Genomic DNA, 17,942 nt, shown 5'->3' with positions numbered 1-17,942 from the left:
CACTGCCCTCACCGTGAGGAACCCCCTACCCAACATCCCCCGGCAGGGCATTCCCCAACCCCCTCACTGCCCTCACCGTGAGGAACCCCCTACCCAACATCCCTCGGCAGTGCATTCCCCAACCCCCTCACTGCCCTCACCGTGAGGAACCCCCTACCCAACATCCCCCGGCAGGGCATTCCCCAACCTCACTGCCCTCACCCTGAGGAACCCCCTACCCAACATCCCCCGGCAGGGCATTCCCCAACCCCCTCACTGCCCTCACCGTGAGGAACCCCCTACCCAACATCCCCCGGCAGGGCATTCCCCAACCCCCTCACTGCCCTCACCGTGAGGAACCCCCTATCCAACCTCCCCCGGCAGGGCATTCCCCAACCCCCTCACTGCCCTCACCGTGAGGAACCCCCTATCCAACCTCCCCCGGCAGGGCATTCCCCAACCCCTCACTGCCCTCACCGTGAGGAACCCCCTACCCAACATCCCTCGGCAGGGCATTCCCCAACCCCCTCACTGCCCTCACCGTGAGGAACCCCCTACCCAACATCCCCCAGCAGGGCATTCCCCAACCCCCTCACTGCCCTCACCGTGAGGAACCCCCTACCCAACATCCCCCAGCAGGGCATTCCCCAACCTCACTGCCCTCACCCTGAGGAACCCCCTACCCAACATCCCCCAGCAGGGCATTCCCCAACCTCACTGCCCTCACCCTGAGGAACCCCCTACCCAACATCCCCCAGCAGGGCATTCCCCAACCTCACTGCCCTCACCCTGAGGAACCCCCTACCCAACATCCCCCAGCAGGGCATTCCCCAACCTCACTGCCCTCACCCTGAGGAACCCCCTACCCAACATCCCCCGGCAGGGCATTCCCCAACCTCACTGCCCTCACCGTGAGGAACCCCCTACCCAACATCCCCCGGCAGGGCATTCCCCAACCCCCTCACTGCCCTCACCGTGAGGAACCCCCTACCCAACATCCCCCGGCAGGGCATTCCCCAACCTCACTGCCCTCACCCTGAGGAACCCCCTACCCAACATCCCCGGCAGGGCATTCCCCAACCTCACTGCCCTCACCCTGAGGAACCCCCTACCCAACATCCCCTGGCAGGGCATTCCCCAACCTCACTGCCCTCACCGTGAGGAACCCCCTATCCAACATCCCCCGGCAGGGCATTCCCCAACCCCCTCACTGCCCTCACCGTGAGGAACCCCCTACCCAACATCCCCCGGCAGGGCATTCCCCAACCCCCTCACTGCCCTCACCGTGAGGAACCCCCTACCCAACATCCCCCGGCAGGGCATTCCCCAACCCCCTCACTGCCCTCACCGTGAGGAACCCCCTACCCAACATCCCCCGGCAGGGCATTCCCCAACCCCCTCACTGCCCTCACCGTGAGGAACCCCCTACCCAACATCCCCCGGCAGGGCATTCCCCAACCCCCTCACTGCCCTCACCGTGAGGAACCCCCTACCCAACATCCCCCGGCAGGGCATTCCCCAACCCCCTCACTGCCCAATATTGCACACTATTTCAGGGGAAACTCAAGCATAAATGAAGTATATATACTTATAAACAATATAGTTCATTTGTGTGCATTCCCTGTGTGACTAACGAATTCTCTAGCAATTAAAAATCATGTTCTTTTTCTTTGTTGTATCACCAACACAGTATTATCCCCTTAAAAGGGTAAGTAAATATTCTATAAAATATGTTTAGCCTCAGGCTGCCTTTATGGGAAGCACAAAATAGGGCAAAAGCCATGCAGTTCCTGGAAGTGGTAAATACTCTCTATTGGGAGGGGTTCATAGGCCTCGGCACAGCAGTTTCACTATTCCAATGATATTCTACAGAAAAGTCTAGTTTAACCCTTCGCAATGTGAGTTATACTTTGAAAAGCATAGTAGGGTCCATTACCCACCACCAGCGCAGTATTTTTAAGGGGATTCTGTTGTGATTTTTATGGGGTATTTTATTTCTAATTTACACTGTTTACATAGCAAAAAAGTCTGAGCTTTCAGAAGGAGCCAGCGCTACACATTAGAACTGCTTTCAGCTAACCTATTGTTTCTCCTACTCCCATGTAACTGGAGGAGTCCCAAGCCGGACTTGGATTTCTTACTATTGAGTGCTATTCTGATACCTACTGGGAGCTGCTATCTTGCTCCCTTCCCATTGTTCTGCTGATCGGCTGCTGGGGGTGAGGGGGGGGATATCACTCCAACTTGCAGCGCAGCAGTAAAGTGTGCCTGAGTCTGAGCTTTCAGCCAGCGCTACACATTAGAACTGCTTTCAGCTAACCTATTGTTTCTCCTACTCCCATGTAACTGGAGGAGTCCCAAGCCGGACTTGGATTTCTTACTATTGAGTGCTATTCTGATACCTACTGGGAGCTGCTATCTTGCTCCCTTCCCATTGTTCTGCTGATCGGCTGCTGGGGGCGACGGGGGGATATCACTTCAACTTGCAGCACAACAGTAAAGTGTGACTGAAGTTTGTCAGAGTACAGGTCACATGGCTGTATGTGCTTGGGTTAGGAGCCATCTTGTGAGTGTTGGTTAGAGGTTTGCTCTGGTTCCTGACTAACATAGACCACATTGAGCTCTGCTCCCATGGAATCACCTCGTGATTATTCAAATATTTTACCACCAAGCTCAAGCAGCCATGTTACAGGAAGCTAAAAACTGTGATAACATACTGAAATTCACAGTTTAAGCAGGCATTTCCCTTATGATGCCTCTGAGATGGCGATGTGGCCCACTTAGCCCATAATATTATATACAGCAAACTTTATACCTTCACCACTATGGACAGTAACTTAGAGACATTCTGACCGGATTCCATATGGGACCTCCCTACATGAATCCCAGTCTAGAAAAGCCATTTCATTGCAACTCAACAGAGACCAACTCAGCCAAGCTAGTCCTGCCCCCTCAGACATTCCTCCTGTTCCCTCGTGTTCACACACACGTATATTCCAAAACACCCAATAGGGAGCTCAATCCAATTTGGGAACAGCTGGTGATGCCTGATAGGTGACCCAAAGGCCACAAGGACCAGCACCCCCTTGTATTAAAAAACAAAATTTCTTTATTCCACATATTACTTGTGTCCAACATTTTGGTCCACGTTTGTCATGGATATCAAATAGTGACTTGAGCAAATCTTAAATACCCGTAACCCCTGTAAAAATGGGCAACCAACAATCTCCCCTAATTTTAGGACTCCTAGATGGATAACCACTGCCTACCAACTCCCCCATTCATGACTAAGTTTGCAACCTATTGACTTATTACTGGACATCTAATCAGTGTATGTAACCTATTGATCCAACAAGCTGGAAAATCCTTTTGGCCATTGGGCTATGGATGTAGTCTATACTTGGGTTGCCAAATGGGGCTACTTATTAGTCATGTGACCAAGGGAGCAGATCTTTCTGTGCATAGCCATTGCAGATATCAATCAGGGCTAAATAAATCTGAATAAGGCCTCACCGCCAATCATCTGGGACAATGTGCAGTCTAGGTGGACTTCCCCAGACCAGGTCACACTACAGACCAAAGCCATCATGTCAGGGTTCTTGTAAAAGCATGAATGCCAATGTGCCTTCATAGCCTGAGATATAACTTTGTAAGAATTCTGTCAGTGGTTCTCAACCTTCCTAATGCCGCAACCCTTTAATACAGTTCCTCATGTTGTGGTGACCCCCAACCATAAAATTATTCCTAAGGCCATCGGAAATATGTTTTCCGATGGTCTTAGGCGACCCCTGTGAAAGGGTCGTTCGACCCCCAAAGGAGTCCCGACCCACAGGTTGAGAACCTCTGATCTAGATCCATGGCCCCAACAGTAAACCCTACCTCATATATCTTCCAACGTCCTAGAAGCTCAGTCCCTGATCTCTAAATCCACTCCCCCCATCACCATAACAACCACATTATTTTATTTCAATCAAAATGATTGCAAATTATTGACATTCATTGGTTTGTAGATGACTCCATTTCCTGTTTGTTTTAATGGACATCGGTATCGTTAAATGCTTGACATAAAATCAAAAACAATTCAAGTAAATAAATTAATTCCATATATTATGAATAAGGCACCAGAATACAAAAAGAAAAACATGGAGACCAACTCAAGATGGGGGAGGCTTGTCCACTACAGAGTTAGATGAATGTTGAAGACATGTTTAGGAGGGGTAGAAGGACACCATGTTTCAAAGTGCTTGATTTATTTAGTGCAATCAGATATGGAGAACCACGACTGAGATTGATAAGTCCATCGTATGATATCTTTAAACTTAGGGGGTCAAGTTACTCCAGGTTTTTTACCCAAAGACTAGTTCCAGTCAAACATTAGTCAAATAGATAACATAAGACGGGATGTTTAACCATCATATTCAGACCCTTCCTAAAGGCCATTATTTAATGTAAGTTATTCCGCTGTAGCCCCCTGTACACTTTCTCCGAGGACCCACATTGGAGCTGCCATATCTCAGATCACATAGGGGTGATTACCGGTCGCTGTATCTTCACCTGGGCAGAAGAACAATGGAAAGGCTCATATACAAGGGAAGAGAACAAAGAAAGGTGATACAAATTTGGCACCGGTATGGAACGAGTGGAAGAGCACAGAAAAAGCAGATGGAATAAGGAGAGAAATGGGTCCATTTTGGGAGGCCATAGAGTAGAGTAGAAGACGACGAGAAGAGGAAGGCTAAGATGAGGCAACAAACACAGGGGAAGAGCTGTGGGGTCGTACCTGGATTTTCGTGTCCACATTTTGTAGTGCGGGTCGGAAGCTCCCACTGCTCGAGGAGGAATAGCTGCCATTGGCATTCCCTGTAAGGATAAGGATATGTGCTTATGGGATGGAAGTTTTTTAAAGGTGCCCTTGGCCTTCCCAGAGTCATTAGCCAGTAATGTGTCCTTCAAAATGCTTTTCCAGTGTTGCTCTAACAGTATAGTCAGTTCAGCATATTGGTCAATGTTCCCCCAGTGCACTTACCCCCCTCTCCATTAGCTGCTCCCTGGGTTATGGTGCCGAATCCGCGCTGACTGCTCCACTCGTTATCATTATCATTATCGTACCATGTATTCTCCTGATCCTTGCTAAATGGTTGGCTGATGCTCAAGAGTAACACAATAACACATTATAACCAGGAAAGAGAGTAATGGTCAACAAGGTTACACGTTGTTCGGCTAAAACACAACCCCAGTTGTGAAGTCTATCCATATGCACAACCGATTAGACTGGGCACAAGGGTATCCCCAGGAACACCCCCTTGCTTCTATGTCATTGTGTAAATAGGGGTCTCCATTGTGCCCAGCACTGCTGCACCACCGAGGACCTATATCGGTATTACAGCCCTGCATAACTGCATCCATTATTGCACCATGCACTAGAGCGTTTCAACCAACCTGAACTTCACCATGTATCATATTGTGCTGGATGAGCCTTGGGTGGCAAGGAAGCCATGAACTTTAATAAATGAGCCCCATGGTTCAGTGGACCTATTAGCACAGGGGTGCCCAGACTTTTTTTTTGTGGTGATCGACTTTGGCTCCTCCCCATGTACATACGCATACCCAATAAAAGCGCAGCATCTCCGCATTTCCCGGCTTAAATGCGGTCCACCAGAAGTCCATGGGGGATCGACTGGTGGACTGCGATCAACGTTTTGCCCCCCCTGGATTAGCAGATCACCAACTTAAGCCTTACAACATATCTGCCCAGGTAACGGCCCTACGATGACTTGACTTCCCCCAACATGTCAACCCTCCCAGATTTATCCCAGGAGTCTTCCAGATTTATACTAGGGGTTGGGGCCAATCGGGGCAGTAGCACGATGTGGTCATAGATGTCGATACATTTTACACAGTAGAAAAGAACCATTTCTTACAATTTCTGTTGCTTTTTTGCTCTGAAGAGTAGAAATCCCACAGACGCGACGATAACGGCCAGCAACGCAATTGCCGCTCCAACGCCACCATATACAGCTGATTTTAGCATCTGCCCCTGGCACTTATCCGTGGCGTATATGTAGAGATCTGTGTTTCGACAACTGCATGGAAATAGATCACAACTCCATTGTTACTCATCTCATTTCTGTCTCCTAACAAAACACACAACCAAGGGCGTAGCTCCCAAGGAAAGTCGGTGCTGCCCTGGGGCTGTACTTTCTCTCATTAATTATTGAGCTCCCATCATGCATTAGGGTGCATAAAACATTATAGAGGGTTGCATACTCACAGGCATTCTGGGCCGGTCCTGTTAAGAATTTGACAGGTTCCTGCATTGCAGTCATAGAATCTCTTGGACTGCTGGTCACAATCAGATACACAGACCAGATTCCCACCAATGATCTTTGCTGTAAAGAATTCCTCGAAGCCGGGGGAAATTGTGTCCCTACATGTTTCTGTGGAATTCAAAATAACACCAATTTACTTTAATTCTCGAAACCTCAGGAAAATTAGCTAGACAGCAAAACTACGCAAAATACATTGGAGACATTGGCCATTTTGTCGTGGCTTTTTTTGTGGCAACTAGCGATGAGCGAATTTTTTCAGCAGGCATGGATTTGCAGCAAATTTACGCATTTTGCCATTAGAGAATTGTTTCGCGAAACTTCCGTGAAAATTCGCAGCGGAAAAATTAGTCGCACAGAATGTTTTTACTTGCATGTCAAATTGGGCGCAGTCGCTGCAAAAAAAGTCGCGGTAAAAAAACGCGGGTGACAAAAAATTGGGCACAGGCGACAAAAAATAGACGCAGGGGACAAAAAAATCCCGGGCGACAAAAAAAAATTGCGCGACAAATACGTTTTGCGAATTCGCGGGACAGATTTGATCATCGCTAGTGGCAACCTTTCTTTCACTGCAACCTTTTCCGCACAAAATACTTTGGAGCATTTTTCAAAAAAGCATGTTTTTGGGTTTTTTTTTTGTGAAATGCAGAAATTTGGCACAAAACCTTACCAAGCTAAACATTTTGTTCATCGCTAATTAGAACCATCTGTTCTGCCTCAAGATAAAACTGAATATTTTCCAAAAAATATCATATGAATTCAGAATACAGCGGACAACTAGAAAGGGAACATCTAAGTAGAGAAACATTCCATTGGGGCACTAAGTTTGCCCAGGAGCAGTAACCCATAGCAACCAATCAGCAGGTAGTATTTACTGGTCACCTATTTCAAAGCAAAAATCTTATTGGTTGCTTATAGCTGCGTGTCATATTTTTTGACACGTGCCAGGTTGTTTTTTTTTCGTGTTTCGATAATTTTTAGCCGTTTTCCTAATTGTTTCACGTTTTTCGGTGAAACGGGACAGATTGGCTCATCACTAGTTGCAATGGGTTATTGTTCCTGGGCAAACTTAGTGGCTTGTATTACATATAGTGGTATGGGTGCTAAGCTTGTAATAATTAGTACTAAAGGGATGTATCCATTCCCACAGGAATAGAGCATTCATTGTAAGTGATCGCTCCTCCTGGGCTGTCCTCTTTTACATTCTTAGGCAGGGGCGGGGCTTCAAACCAAATAAAAGCTGGTAGAAGGGGTTTTCCCAATTTCAGAGGGCAGCTGGAAGGAGCATCAGCCACTAGGGGAGCTCTTGATCTATTTTTCAGGCTCATTAAGATCAATGCAATAGAAACCCCTCAGTTTGGAATGGACACCACATACTTACCATCTTCACTACGGAGACTTGCTTTTTGTAAGATGGTGGACTTACTGAAACACAGGTTTCCTATGAAAGAGAGAGTAGGTTACATAAATAGAAACCATAGGGGAGCTGAAAGACGGATGGAGCTATTTTATGAGAATGATAACCCAGGAGTGAGTGGGCAACATGCAAAAGAACAAATAGGAAACAATGGGATTAAAACAAACCCCTTGGGGGTGGGCTTGATTGCTTTGGTTGATTCAGGGAAAAAGAGCCATTGGGGTGGGTTTTTTTTCTAGTTTGGAAGGGAAGTTTCATTCAACCGAAAAGAGAGGCTTCTGTACGCATGCTGCAGACTGCAGTGGTTTCTAGGAAGACATTCACTGTGTATCTGGAATGATTACTAGTTGGTTGGTATTTAAGAGATGTAGGTGCGGCCAGGCAGTCTCTGTTTTATCCTATGTAATTGTACAAAGGACCCAAGTGCCAAACAGACTGTGAGTAGGCTCAGTAACGTAACTAGGACCTCCAGAGTGCAAGATGTGGAACTACCACCCCCACCCAGGGCCATCAGCCTTACCCTGGGCCTTTACCCTCAAACCATTGAGCCGGCCTGGGCGGAGGCGCAAGGAGCAGATTTTGGGCACAGAAATGCATCTTAGCCTTAGGGAACAGCTAGTACTTACCTGCAGATGAGCAGTCTTTACTGTAATTATTTATTATTCCCATCGCCTGTTCAATTTTTGGAACTAAGTTGTTATACTGGGCAGTCACGCTGATATTTTCCGCATAACTGATTTCCAGAGTCAGATTATACTCCACAATGATACTGCCATTCCTGCAAGAGACACACAGATTGTACGGGCATAATAACACTTATCTACAGACCTGCCATAGATCTACATGTAGGGTTGCCACCTTTTTATTATGAATTTACTGGCCAATGGGGGAGGCAGAAACAAAAGGGGCGGGCTGTGATGTAGGAGGGGGCGGGGTAGTAACAAAAGGGATGGGCTGTGATGTAGGAGGGGGCGGGGTAGTAACAAAAGGGATGGGCTGTGATGTAGGAGGGGGCAGGGTAGTAACAAAAGGGGCAGGCTGTGATGCAGGAGGGGGTAGTAACTAAAGGGGCAGGCTGTGATGCAGGAGGGGGTAGTAACTAAAGGGGCAGGCTGTGATGCAGGAGGGGGTAGTAACTAAAGGGGTGGGCTGTGATGCAGGAGGGGGCAGAGTAGTAACAAAAGGGATGGGCTGTGATGTAGGAGGGGCGGGGTAGTAACAAAAGGGGCAGGCTGTGATGCAGGAGGGGGTGGGGTAGTAACAAAAGGGATGGGCTGTGATGTAGGAGGGGGTGGGGTAGTAACAAAAGGGATGGGCTGTGATGTAAGAGGGGGTGGGGTAGTAACAAAAGGGGTGGGCTGTGATGCAGGAGGGGCGGGGTAAGTAACAAAAGGGGCAGGCTGTGATGCAGGAGGGGGTGGGGTAGTAACAAAAGGGATGGGCTGTGATGTAGGAGGGGGTGGGGTAGTAACAAAAGTGATGGGCTGTGATGTAGGAGGGGGTGGGGTAGTAACAAAAGTGATGGGCTGTGATGTAGGACGGTGCGGGGTAGTAACAAAAGAGGCAGGCTGTGATGCAGGAGGGGGTGGGTAGTAACAAAAGGGATGGGCTGTGATGTAGGAGTGGGTGGGGTAGTAACAAAAGGGATGGGCTGTGATGTAGGAGGGGGTGGGGTAGTAACAAAAGGGATGGGCTGTGATGTAGGAGGGGGCGGGGTAGTAACAAAAGGGGTGGGCTGTGATGCAGGAGGGGCGGGGGTAGTAACAAAAGGGGTGGGCTGTGATGCAGGAGGGGGCGGGTAGTAACAAAAGGGGTGGGCTGTGATGCAGGAGGGGCGGGGTAGTAACAAAAGGGGTGGGCTGTGATGCAGGAGGGGGCGGGGTAGTAACAAAAGGGGTGGGCTGTGATGTAGGAGGGGGCGGGGTAGTAAAAAAGGGGCGGGCTGTGATGCAGGAGGGCAGGGTAGTAACAAAAGGGGTGGGCTGTGATGCAGGAGGGGGCGAGGTAGTAAAAAAGGGGTGGGCTGTGATGCAGGAGGGGGCAGGGTAGTAACAAAAGGGGAGGGCTGTGATGCAGGAGGGGGCGGAGTAGTAACAAAAGGGGCGGGCTGTGATGTAGGAGGGGGTGGGGTAGTAAAAAAATGGGCAGGCTGTGATGCAGGAGGGGGCGGGGTAGTAATAAAAAGGGGCGGGCTGTGATGTCATGGATGTTGCGAGGAGGATCGGGATAGGAAAATTTATCATTTCTCATGATCATGATAAAGACTTTTTTCCCACTGAGCAGTAGCAAATTAGTGCCCATATTGGTAAATGCCAGTGGGCATAAGGCAGCCCTGCCCTTACTCTCTGATTGGCTGTACTTACACATGCAAGCATCGGGGGGGGGGGGTTAGGACCAGAAGAAGGAGTGGTTTATTCCCTGATCCCTAATTGGTCGCATCCATGGCACAGATAAAATAACACAATAAATTCCATCCTATTCTGAGGTGCTTACTGTGCTTTCTTTGGTACTTTAAGGTACTTACCTCATATTGGTTATATTAATACCTCTGTATTCCTTAATAGCTTTATAGGCTTCAGCCATCTGTATAAAAAACAGAAGAGAGAGTTGTCAGACTGCTGGGGCCTCAACCCCTTAGCTTTTGGCTGCTCTCCTTAACCCCCCGGCCAGGAGAGCAACTGACAAACTCTTATCTCTATCACTCTTGTTTTACCCTGACTTTCCCATTCTGTCCCAGGAGCCTTATTGGTGGGATTGGGCAGCCAATCAGGGGCCCTCACTTCCTGTGCCATTGGCCTTGTTCCTGAGCATGGTGGCTTGACCCTTGGCTCTTGCAGCCTTGATCGCTCGCTACTGGGCTTTTGGCACAATTAGGTGCTGAGAGATAAAGATCCCTGCAAACTACAACCCAGTGTGCGCAGTGCAGATTAGCAAAGATGGACGCCAGAAGGTTTTTGTAGTTGAACTATAGCACAGTTTATTGCCAGAGACAATTGAATCAGCAGGGTTATATTCACACAGATGGTACAGATGTTAAATGATAGCAGTACTCTGAGGACAACAAGAGAGGATGCCACCGGTTTATCCCACCTCCTTTAGAGTCTGGGCAGGGTAAAGGCACCTGGGCAGCTTGGCACCCCTATGGAAGCAGTAGATACCTCAGTCCTCAGGTTGATAACCCCTAGCATGAGAGCCCTACAGCCGACTGTGGATCAGGGTTAGGTACTGCCTGTATCCTGTGCCTTAACCGTGGCCCTGTGCTGAGGCAACAGTGCCTGTAGGGAAGGTACTTCCAGCTACTTTCCTTGGTGGAAAAGCTCTTGCTTCCTTCCCTCTCTATCTCACTCTCCTAGAGAGTGCTCGTACAAGAGTAACTATCTAACTGGTCCTCATTCACGGGGTCCCTGTCCCCGACTTCTCTAGAGTAGGTGATGACTCTAGGGCAATAAGGCTTTACTGGGGCCTATTCTGATCCCAGGCTCAGTGGACCTTCAAAGAGCCAAAGAGGAAGCCACACCTCCTTGCTAAACAGTATATTGGATTGCAAGGGGTGGGGTCAACCCAAATAACCAACAGGTATGTGTAAAGGATAAACTAGATACATGGGTCTTTGCCCAGTAACAGTACAAATAAGGAAGTGGTGGGGTTTTAAGCCACTGCTCCTTCCAGCTCCGCCCAGTCACTGACTCACCCACTGCTCCTTCCAGCTCCGCCCAGTCACTGACTCACCCACTGCTCCTTCCAGCTCCGCCCAGTCACTGACTCTCCCACTGCTCCTTCCAGCTCCGCCCAGTCACTGACTCTCCCACTGCTCCTTCCAGCTCCGCCCAGTCACTGACTCTCCCACTGCTCCTTCCAGCTCCGCCCAGTCACTGACTCTCCCACTGCTCCTTCCAGCTCCGCCCAGTCACTGACTCTCCCACTGCTCCTTCCAGCTCCGCCCAGTCACTGACTCTCCCACTGCTCCTTCCAGCTCCGCCCAGTCACTGACTCTCCCACTGCTCCTTCCAGCTCCGCCCAGTCACTGACTCTCCCACTGCTCCTTCCAGCTCCGCCCAGTCACTGACTCTCCCACTGCTCCTTCCAGCTCCGCCCAGTCACTGACTCTCCCACTGCTCCTTCCAGCTCCGCCCAGTCACTGACTCTCCCACTGCTCCTTCCAGCTCCGCCCAGTCACTGACTCTCCCACTGCTCCTTTCCAGCTCCGCCCAGTCACTGACTCTCCCACTGCTCCTTCCAGCTCCGCCCAGTCACTGACTCTCCCACTGCTCCTTCCAGCTCCGCCCAGTCACTGACTCTCCCACTGCTCCTTCCAGCTCCGCCCAGTCACTGACTCTCCCACTGCTCCTTCCAGCTCCGCCCAGTCACTGACTCTCCCACTGCTCCTTCCAGCTCCGCCCAGTCACTGACTCTCCCACTGCCTCCTTCCAGCTCCGCCCAGTCACTGACTCTCCCACTGCTCCTTCCAGCTCCGCCCAGTCACTGACTCTCCCACTGCTCCTTCCAGCTCCGCCCAGTCACTGACTCTCCCACTGCTCCTTCCAGCTCCGCCCAGTCACTGACTCTCCCACTGCTCCTTCCAGCTCCGCCCAGTCACTGACTCTCCCACTGCTCCTTCCAGCTCCGCCTAGTCACTGACTCTCCCACTGCTCCTTCCAGCTCCCACAGCTCCGCCCCAGTCCACTGACCCTCCCACTGCTCCTTCCAGCTCTGCCCAGTCATTGACCCTCTCACTGCTCCTTCCAGCTCCGCCCAGTCACTGACTCTCCCACTGCTCCTTCCAGCTCCGCCCAGTCACTGACCCTCCCACTGCTCCTTCCAGCTCTGCCCAGTCAGACTCTCCCACTGCTCCTTCCAGCTCCGCCCAGTCACTGACCCTCCCACTGCTCCTTCCAGCTCCGCCCAGTCACTGACCCTCCCACTGCTCCTTCCAGCTCCGCCCAGTCATTGACCCTCTCACTGCTCCTTCCAGCTCCGCCCAGTCATTGACCCTCCCACTGCTCCTTTCAGCTCTGCCCAGTCAGACTCTCCCACTGCTCCTTCCAGCTCCGCCCAGTCATTGACCCTCTCACTGCTCCTTCCAGCTCCGCCCAGTCATTGACCCTCCCACTGCTCCTTCCAGCTCCGCCCAGTCCCTGATTCTTCATCCTCTTCGCACTGATCCTACTCCTATATTTTCCTCACTTACAATACCAGCCCCTGTCTGAAGGACTCACACCTTCCCCTCCATAGTATCCCTTACATTCCCTTACAGCTCTAATGGAATATGTTAGAAAAGGGGATTATGGGATGGTTTCTTTAGAGACAGAATAGGCCGGGGGGGGGGGGGGGAGATACAGGCCATGCCGGCACTGAGAATGACAAATAAAAATCAGATTACACCATTTATGAATTGTGCCATATAGAAAGTGTGTGGTACAAGTGCTGGATATGAATAACTGGGCTGTGTAATAAATGAACAATTAATAGAGCGAATGGCCTCATCCATTGTAGGGGGGGAGGGGGGTACTCACCATCGCTTGGAATGTGTCCAGGAATGTTTTGCTTTCATTACTTTTTGTATCTTCGATTTCTGGTGTCAAGTACTTGTTTGTTACTGTAACATTCATTTTTGTAGTGGTGTTTACAGACTTCCCTGTGGGAGAAATCAAACTGAATTAACTACGTGACAGATACACAAAATAGTATTGGCCGAGTTACACGGGGAAACAGGGGCAACATGGACGACACACGACCTGGTAATTAGGGCAGTGGCTCAATAATAATCACTGCCTTAAAGGAGAACTAAAGCCTATGGGAGGTTATAGCCGGACATGTTGTACTTTATACAGTGAACTTGCTGTAGGCACTAGGGTTGGCCGCTTTTAGTTCCGCCCTATAATCTAAGGGTCGGCGGCGTGACAGGGAGGGGGCATAAAGGCAGGGTCGGACTGGGGGGTATTTTACCGGCTGGGCAGCTAAATACAGGCAAGAGGGAACCCCAACAAGCCAAGAGGTTCTGCAGCAGAGAGGTGCAATCAGAATGGGAGAGAGTGATTGGGTGGTATCAGCAGAGAGATGGTCACAGGACTCATGGGCTTTAACAAAACAAAATGACAAAGTAATCACTTCCCCCTGTAGTAAGTATGCCTACGGCAATCAGTTTGGTGATAAAAAAAAAAAATGAACTGTTAATGGGAGATACGACGAATGCAGTTTACATAGTTACATAGTTACATAGGGTTGAAAAAAGACCAGTGTCCATCAAGTTCAACCCATCCAAGTAAACCCAGCACACACAACCTATACTTACCTATCTATATACTCACATACATAAACTATATATATAGTATTTATATAGTATTTAGTTTAGTTTTTTTTCCCATGATGCAGCATTTCCCTCCCAGAATTCTGGCACTATTACAACCACCCACTAAGATGTCTCCGGTGCAATGGTGTCAGATTCACCAACACAGAAGCAAACGTTTGGTAAATCGCTCACAAGGCAGTTTCCCCCAGATTTGAGTTAGAATGGCGACATTGCATTTGATTCGCTTGTTGCCTGGGTCGAACTGGGCCAGCCCTATGGCCCCCTCCTTCCGCTCCGCCCACCTGTGAGTCTTCGTTCCCCCCCCTCTGCCCGTCTGGAACTGTGGGAAGTGGGGTGCAGTATGTGGCACGGATATAGAGTGTAAGCTCTACGGGGCAGGAACCTCCATCCTCTTGTGTCTTTGACTCTTATCTTATTGCAACTGTATCTTGTATTAATTTGTATTTATTGCACCAATAGGTACAGATAGGTACATATAACTGCAATATAACAGCAAGGGGTAAATGGGGGGCAAGTACCCCATTGCCCTACTGAGTTATTGCCTGCTATGGGGCTCATTAGTAGTGATGAGCGAATCTGTCCCGTTTCGCTTCGCCATAAAATTTGCGAAATGGCAAGAAAATTCGCAAAACAGCGGAAAATTCGCAAAACGTATTTGTTGCTGATTTTTTTGTCGCACGCCCCCCCCCAAAAAAAATTCTGTGCGAAAGGCAGGGGGAGCGCTGGCAAGGGTCAGGTCTGGGTCCACTAGGGCCGGGGCCACCCAGGATTTTTCCCCACCACGGAAGTTTCGCGAAACAATTCACCAATGGCGAAATGCAGAAATTCACTGCGAATCCATGCCTGGCGAAAAAAATCGCTCCTCACTACTCATTAGGGCTACATGTATTTCCTAGGGGAGTATTGTTTTGGGTACTTACCCAGGTTGACTCTTTCTACGATGAACTCACAAAGGGGCCCCATGAACTGCGGGAGGCAGACACATTTGTTTCCATCAAATTTCCCGCTGTTCTGGCATTCTTCTGCAAAGGAAAGGGCAAGTCAGATTTGCATTTAAGAAGGAGAGGTCTGAAGTTATCAATTATTATCACTTGGGGCGTGCCCATCAACTTGCCCCGCCTCCCAAGTGAGCTACAAGATAGCTACAAGAGTCTTAAGAGACATATTCAAAGAAGAGTGTTAGTGGGCAGGAGATGTGACGGTGGGAGTCTTGTACTTGGGGATGTAATAAGCAGCTTTCCTAATGTAGGAGGGTAAAGGGTTTTACCACCCCTTACTTTAGTTCTCGTAAGGATTAATCAATCCAAATGCAGTTCTGTTATTGGCCAGGGGTTGTCATCTGCCCCTATTCTTTGAAAACCCCACTTGCTGGGCAGGATCTAGCAGTGAGGGAGGATCAGGGTTATTAGTTGAGTAGCAGGAGGCTCCAACAAGGAGGCCAGGAGGGTTAGTAAGCTGCGGCCAGTGTAACCCAGCATTATAGGGACTCAGAGGGATAGGAATAAGAGATTCCAGGAGTAGAACACAACTGTGCACACAGGGTACCAGTTCCCCTATAAGTGAATACATTGTGTACAGTAATGATCTACATTATATAAATGATAGATTTGAAGACAACAATCAAGAAAATATTACAAACAAGATGAAAGGTAACAGATGCACTTACTCTTTGCAGTCTGTTTAATGGGCGTTGTCAGAGTGGTTGATTTAGTGGTAGTTTGAGGAATAGTAGGGGCAGTTGTGTAGGGTATGAAAGGAGTCTCAGTGGTGCCAGTTCTTGGGGTAACAGTTGTGCCAGTGGTTTCAATGACAGGAGTCTCAGTGGTGCCAGTTGTGCCAGTAGTGTCAGTTCTGGGCGTGACAGTTGTGCTAGTTGTGGGGGTGCCAGTTGTGCCAGTGGTATCAGTGACAGTTGTGCCAGTGGTATCAGTGACAGTTGTTCCAGTGGTATCAGTGACAGTTGTTCCAGTGGTATCGGTTACAGTTGTTCCAGTGGTATCAGTGACAGTTGTTCCAGTGGTATCGGTTACAGTTGTTCCAGTGGTATCAGTGACAGTTGTTCCAGTGGTATCGTTTACAGTTGTTCCAGTGGTATCAGTGACAGTTGTTCCAGTGGTATCAGTGACAGTTGTGCCAGTGGTATCAGTGACAGTTGTTCCAGTGGTATCGGTTACAGTTGTTCCAGTGGTATCAGTGACAGTTGTTCCAGTGGTATCGGTTACAGTTGTTCCAGTGGTATCAGTGACAGTTGTTCCAGTGGTATCGGTGACAGTTGTTCCAGTGGTTTCGGTTACAGTTGTTCCAGTGGTATCGGTTACAGTTGTTCCAGTGGTATCAGTGACAGTTGTTCCAGTTGTATCAGTGACAGTTGTTCCAGTGGTATCGGTGACAGTTGTGCCGATTGTGACAGTGACAGTTGTTTCAGTGGTATCGGTTACAGTTGTTCCAGTGGTATCAGTGACAGTTGTTCCAGTGGTATCGGTGACAGTTGTGCCGGTTGTGACAGTGACAGTTGTGCCAGTGGTATCGGTGACAGTTGTTCCAGTGGTATCAGTGACAGTTGTTCCAGTGGTATCTGTGACAGTTGTGCCAGTGGTATCGGTGACAGTTGTGCCAGTGGTATCGGTGACAGTTGTGCCGATTGTGACACTGACAGTTGTTCCAGTGGTATCGGTGACAGTTGTGCCGGTTGTGACAGTGACAGTTGTGCCAGTGGTATCGGTGACAGTTGTTCCAGTGGTATCAGTGACAGTTGTTCCAGTGGTATCTGTGACAGTTGTGCCAGTGGTATCGGTGACAGTTGTGCCAGTGGTATCGGTGACAGTTGTGCCGGTTGTGACAGTGACAGTTGTGCCAGTGGTATCGGTGGCAGTTGTTCCAGTGGTTTCAGTGACAGTTGTTCCAGTAGTATCTGTGACAGTTGTTCCAGTGGTATCGGTGACAGTTGTGCCAGTTGTGACAGTGACAGTTGTTCCAGTGGTATTGGTTACAGTTGTTCCAGTGGTATCAGTGACAGTTGTTCCAGTGGTATCAGTGACAGTTGTTCCAGTGGTATCGGTTACAGTTGTTCCAGTGGTATCGGTGACAGTTGTTCCAGTGGTATCGGTTACAGTTGTTCCAGTGGTATCGGTGACAGTTGTGCCAGTGGTATCGGTTACAGTTGTTCCAGTGGTATCAGTGACAGTTGTTCCAGTGGTATCAGTGACAGTTGTGCCAGTTGTGACAGTGACAGTTGTTCCAGTGGTATCTGTGACAGTTGTGCCAGTGGTATCGGTTACAGTTGTTCCAGTGGTATCGGTGACAGTTGTGCCGGTTGTGACAGTGACAGTTGTTCCAGTGGTATCTGTGACAGTTGTTCCAGTGGTATCAGTGACAGTTGTTCCAGTGGTATCGGTGACAGTTGTGCCGGTTGTGACAGTGACAGTTGTTCCAGTGGTATCAGTGACAGTTGTTCCAGTGGTATCGGTGACAGTTGTGCCGGTTGTGACAGTGACAGTTGTTCCAGTGGTTTCAGTGACAGTTGTTCCAGTGGTATCAGTGACAGTTGTTCCAGTGGTATCGGTGACAGTTGTTCCAGTGGTATCGGTGACAGTTGTTCCAGTGGTATCAGTGACAGTTGTTCCAGTGGTATCAGTGACAGTTGTTCCAGTGGTATCAGTGACAGTTGTTCCAGTGGTATCGGTTACAGTTGTTCCAGTGGTACCAGTGACAGTTGTTCCAGTGGTATCGGTGACAGTTGTGCCAGTTGTGACAGTTGTTCCAGTGGTATCCGTGACAGTTGTTCCAGTGGTATCGGTTACAGTTGTTCCAGTGGTATCAGTGACAGTTGTTCCAGTGGTATCAGTGACAGTTGTGCCAGTTGTGACAGTGACAGTTGTTCCAGTGGTATCTGTGACAGTTGTGCCAGTGG

At 49.3% G+C, this 17,942-nt stretch overlaps 1 protein-coding gene across 1 annotated transcript; it reads right to left on the bottom strand.

Annotated features, from left to right (window-relative positions):
- Window positions 1-4,059: 4,059 nt before the first annotated feature.
- On the bottom strand, window positions 4,060-15,984 carry LOC101730446 (mucin-3B-like). The gene is made up of 11 exons (XM_031899498.1): window positions 15,699-15,984; window positions 14,953-15,054; window positions 13,236-13,357; window positions 10,247-10,305; window positions 8,349-8,500; window positions 7,687-7,746; window positions 6,251-6,416; window positions 5,901-6,062; window positions 5,006-5,127; window positions 4,760-4,839; window positions 4,060-4,533 (listed from the first exon to the last, which is right to left on the bottom strand). Exons 2-11 carry the CDS (start codon window positions 14,993-14,995, stop codon window positions 4,498-4,500), a joined length of 1,002 nt encoding a protein of 333 aa, XP_031755358.1. The 5' UTR covers window positions 14,996-15,054; window positions 15,699-15,984; the 3' UTR covers window positions 4,060-4,497.
- Window positions 15,985-17,942: the final 1,958 nt, after the last annotated feature.

The sequence above is a fragment of the Xenopus tropicalis genome, chromosome 3, assembly GCF_000004195.4.
Source record: "Xenopus tropicalis strain Nigerian chromosome 3, UCB_Xtro_10.0, whole genome shotgun sequence".
NCBI lineage: Eukaryota > Metazoa > Chordata > Amphibia > Anura > Pipidae > Xenopus > Xenopus tropicalis.
Note: the sequence above shows the minus strand (reverse complement) of the source record. Positions and strands in the feature narration are given on the sequence as shown.

What these genes read in the sequence shown, in the direction of transcription:
- LOC101730446 (XM_031899498.1), bottom strand. Translation starts at nt 14,995, where the DNA reads ATGGGGCCCCTTTGTGAGTTCATCGTAGAAAGAGTCAACCTGG. An exon ending in CGTAGAAAGAGTCAACCTGG is followed by an intron (nt 13,358 to 14,952) that starts GTAAGTACCCAA and finishes TTTCTCCCACAG; the next exon opens with GGAAGTCTGTAAACACCACT. An exon ending in AGCAGCTAATGGAGAGGGGG is followed by an intron (nt 4,840 to 5,005) that starts GTAAGTGCACTG and finishes TTATCCTTACAG; the next exon opens with GGAATGCCAATGGCAGCTAT.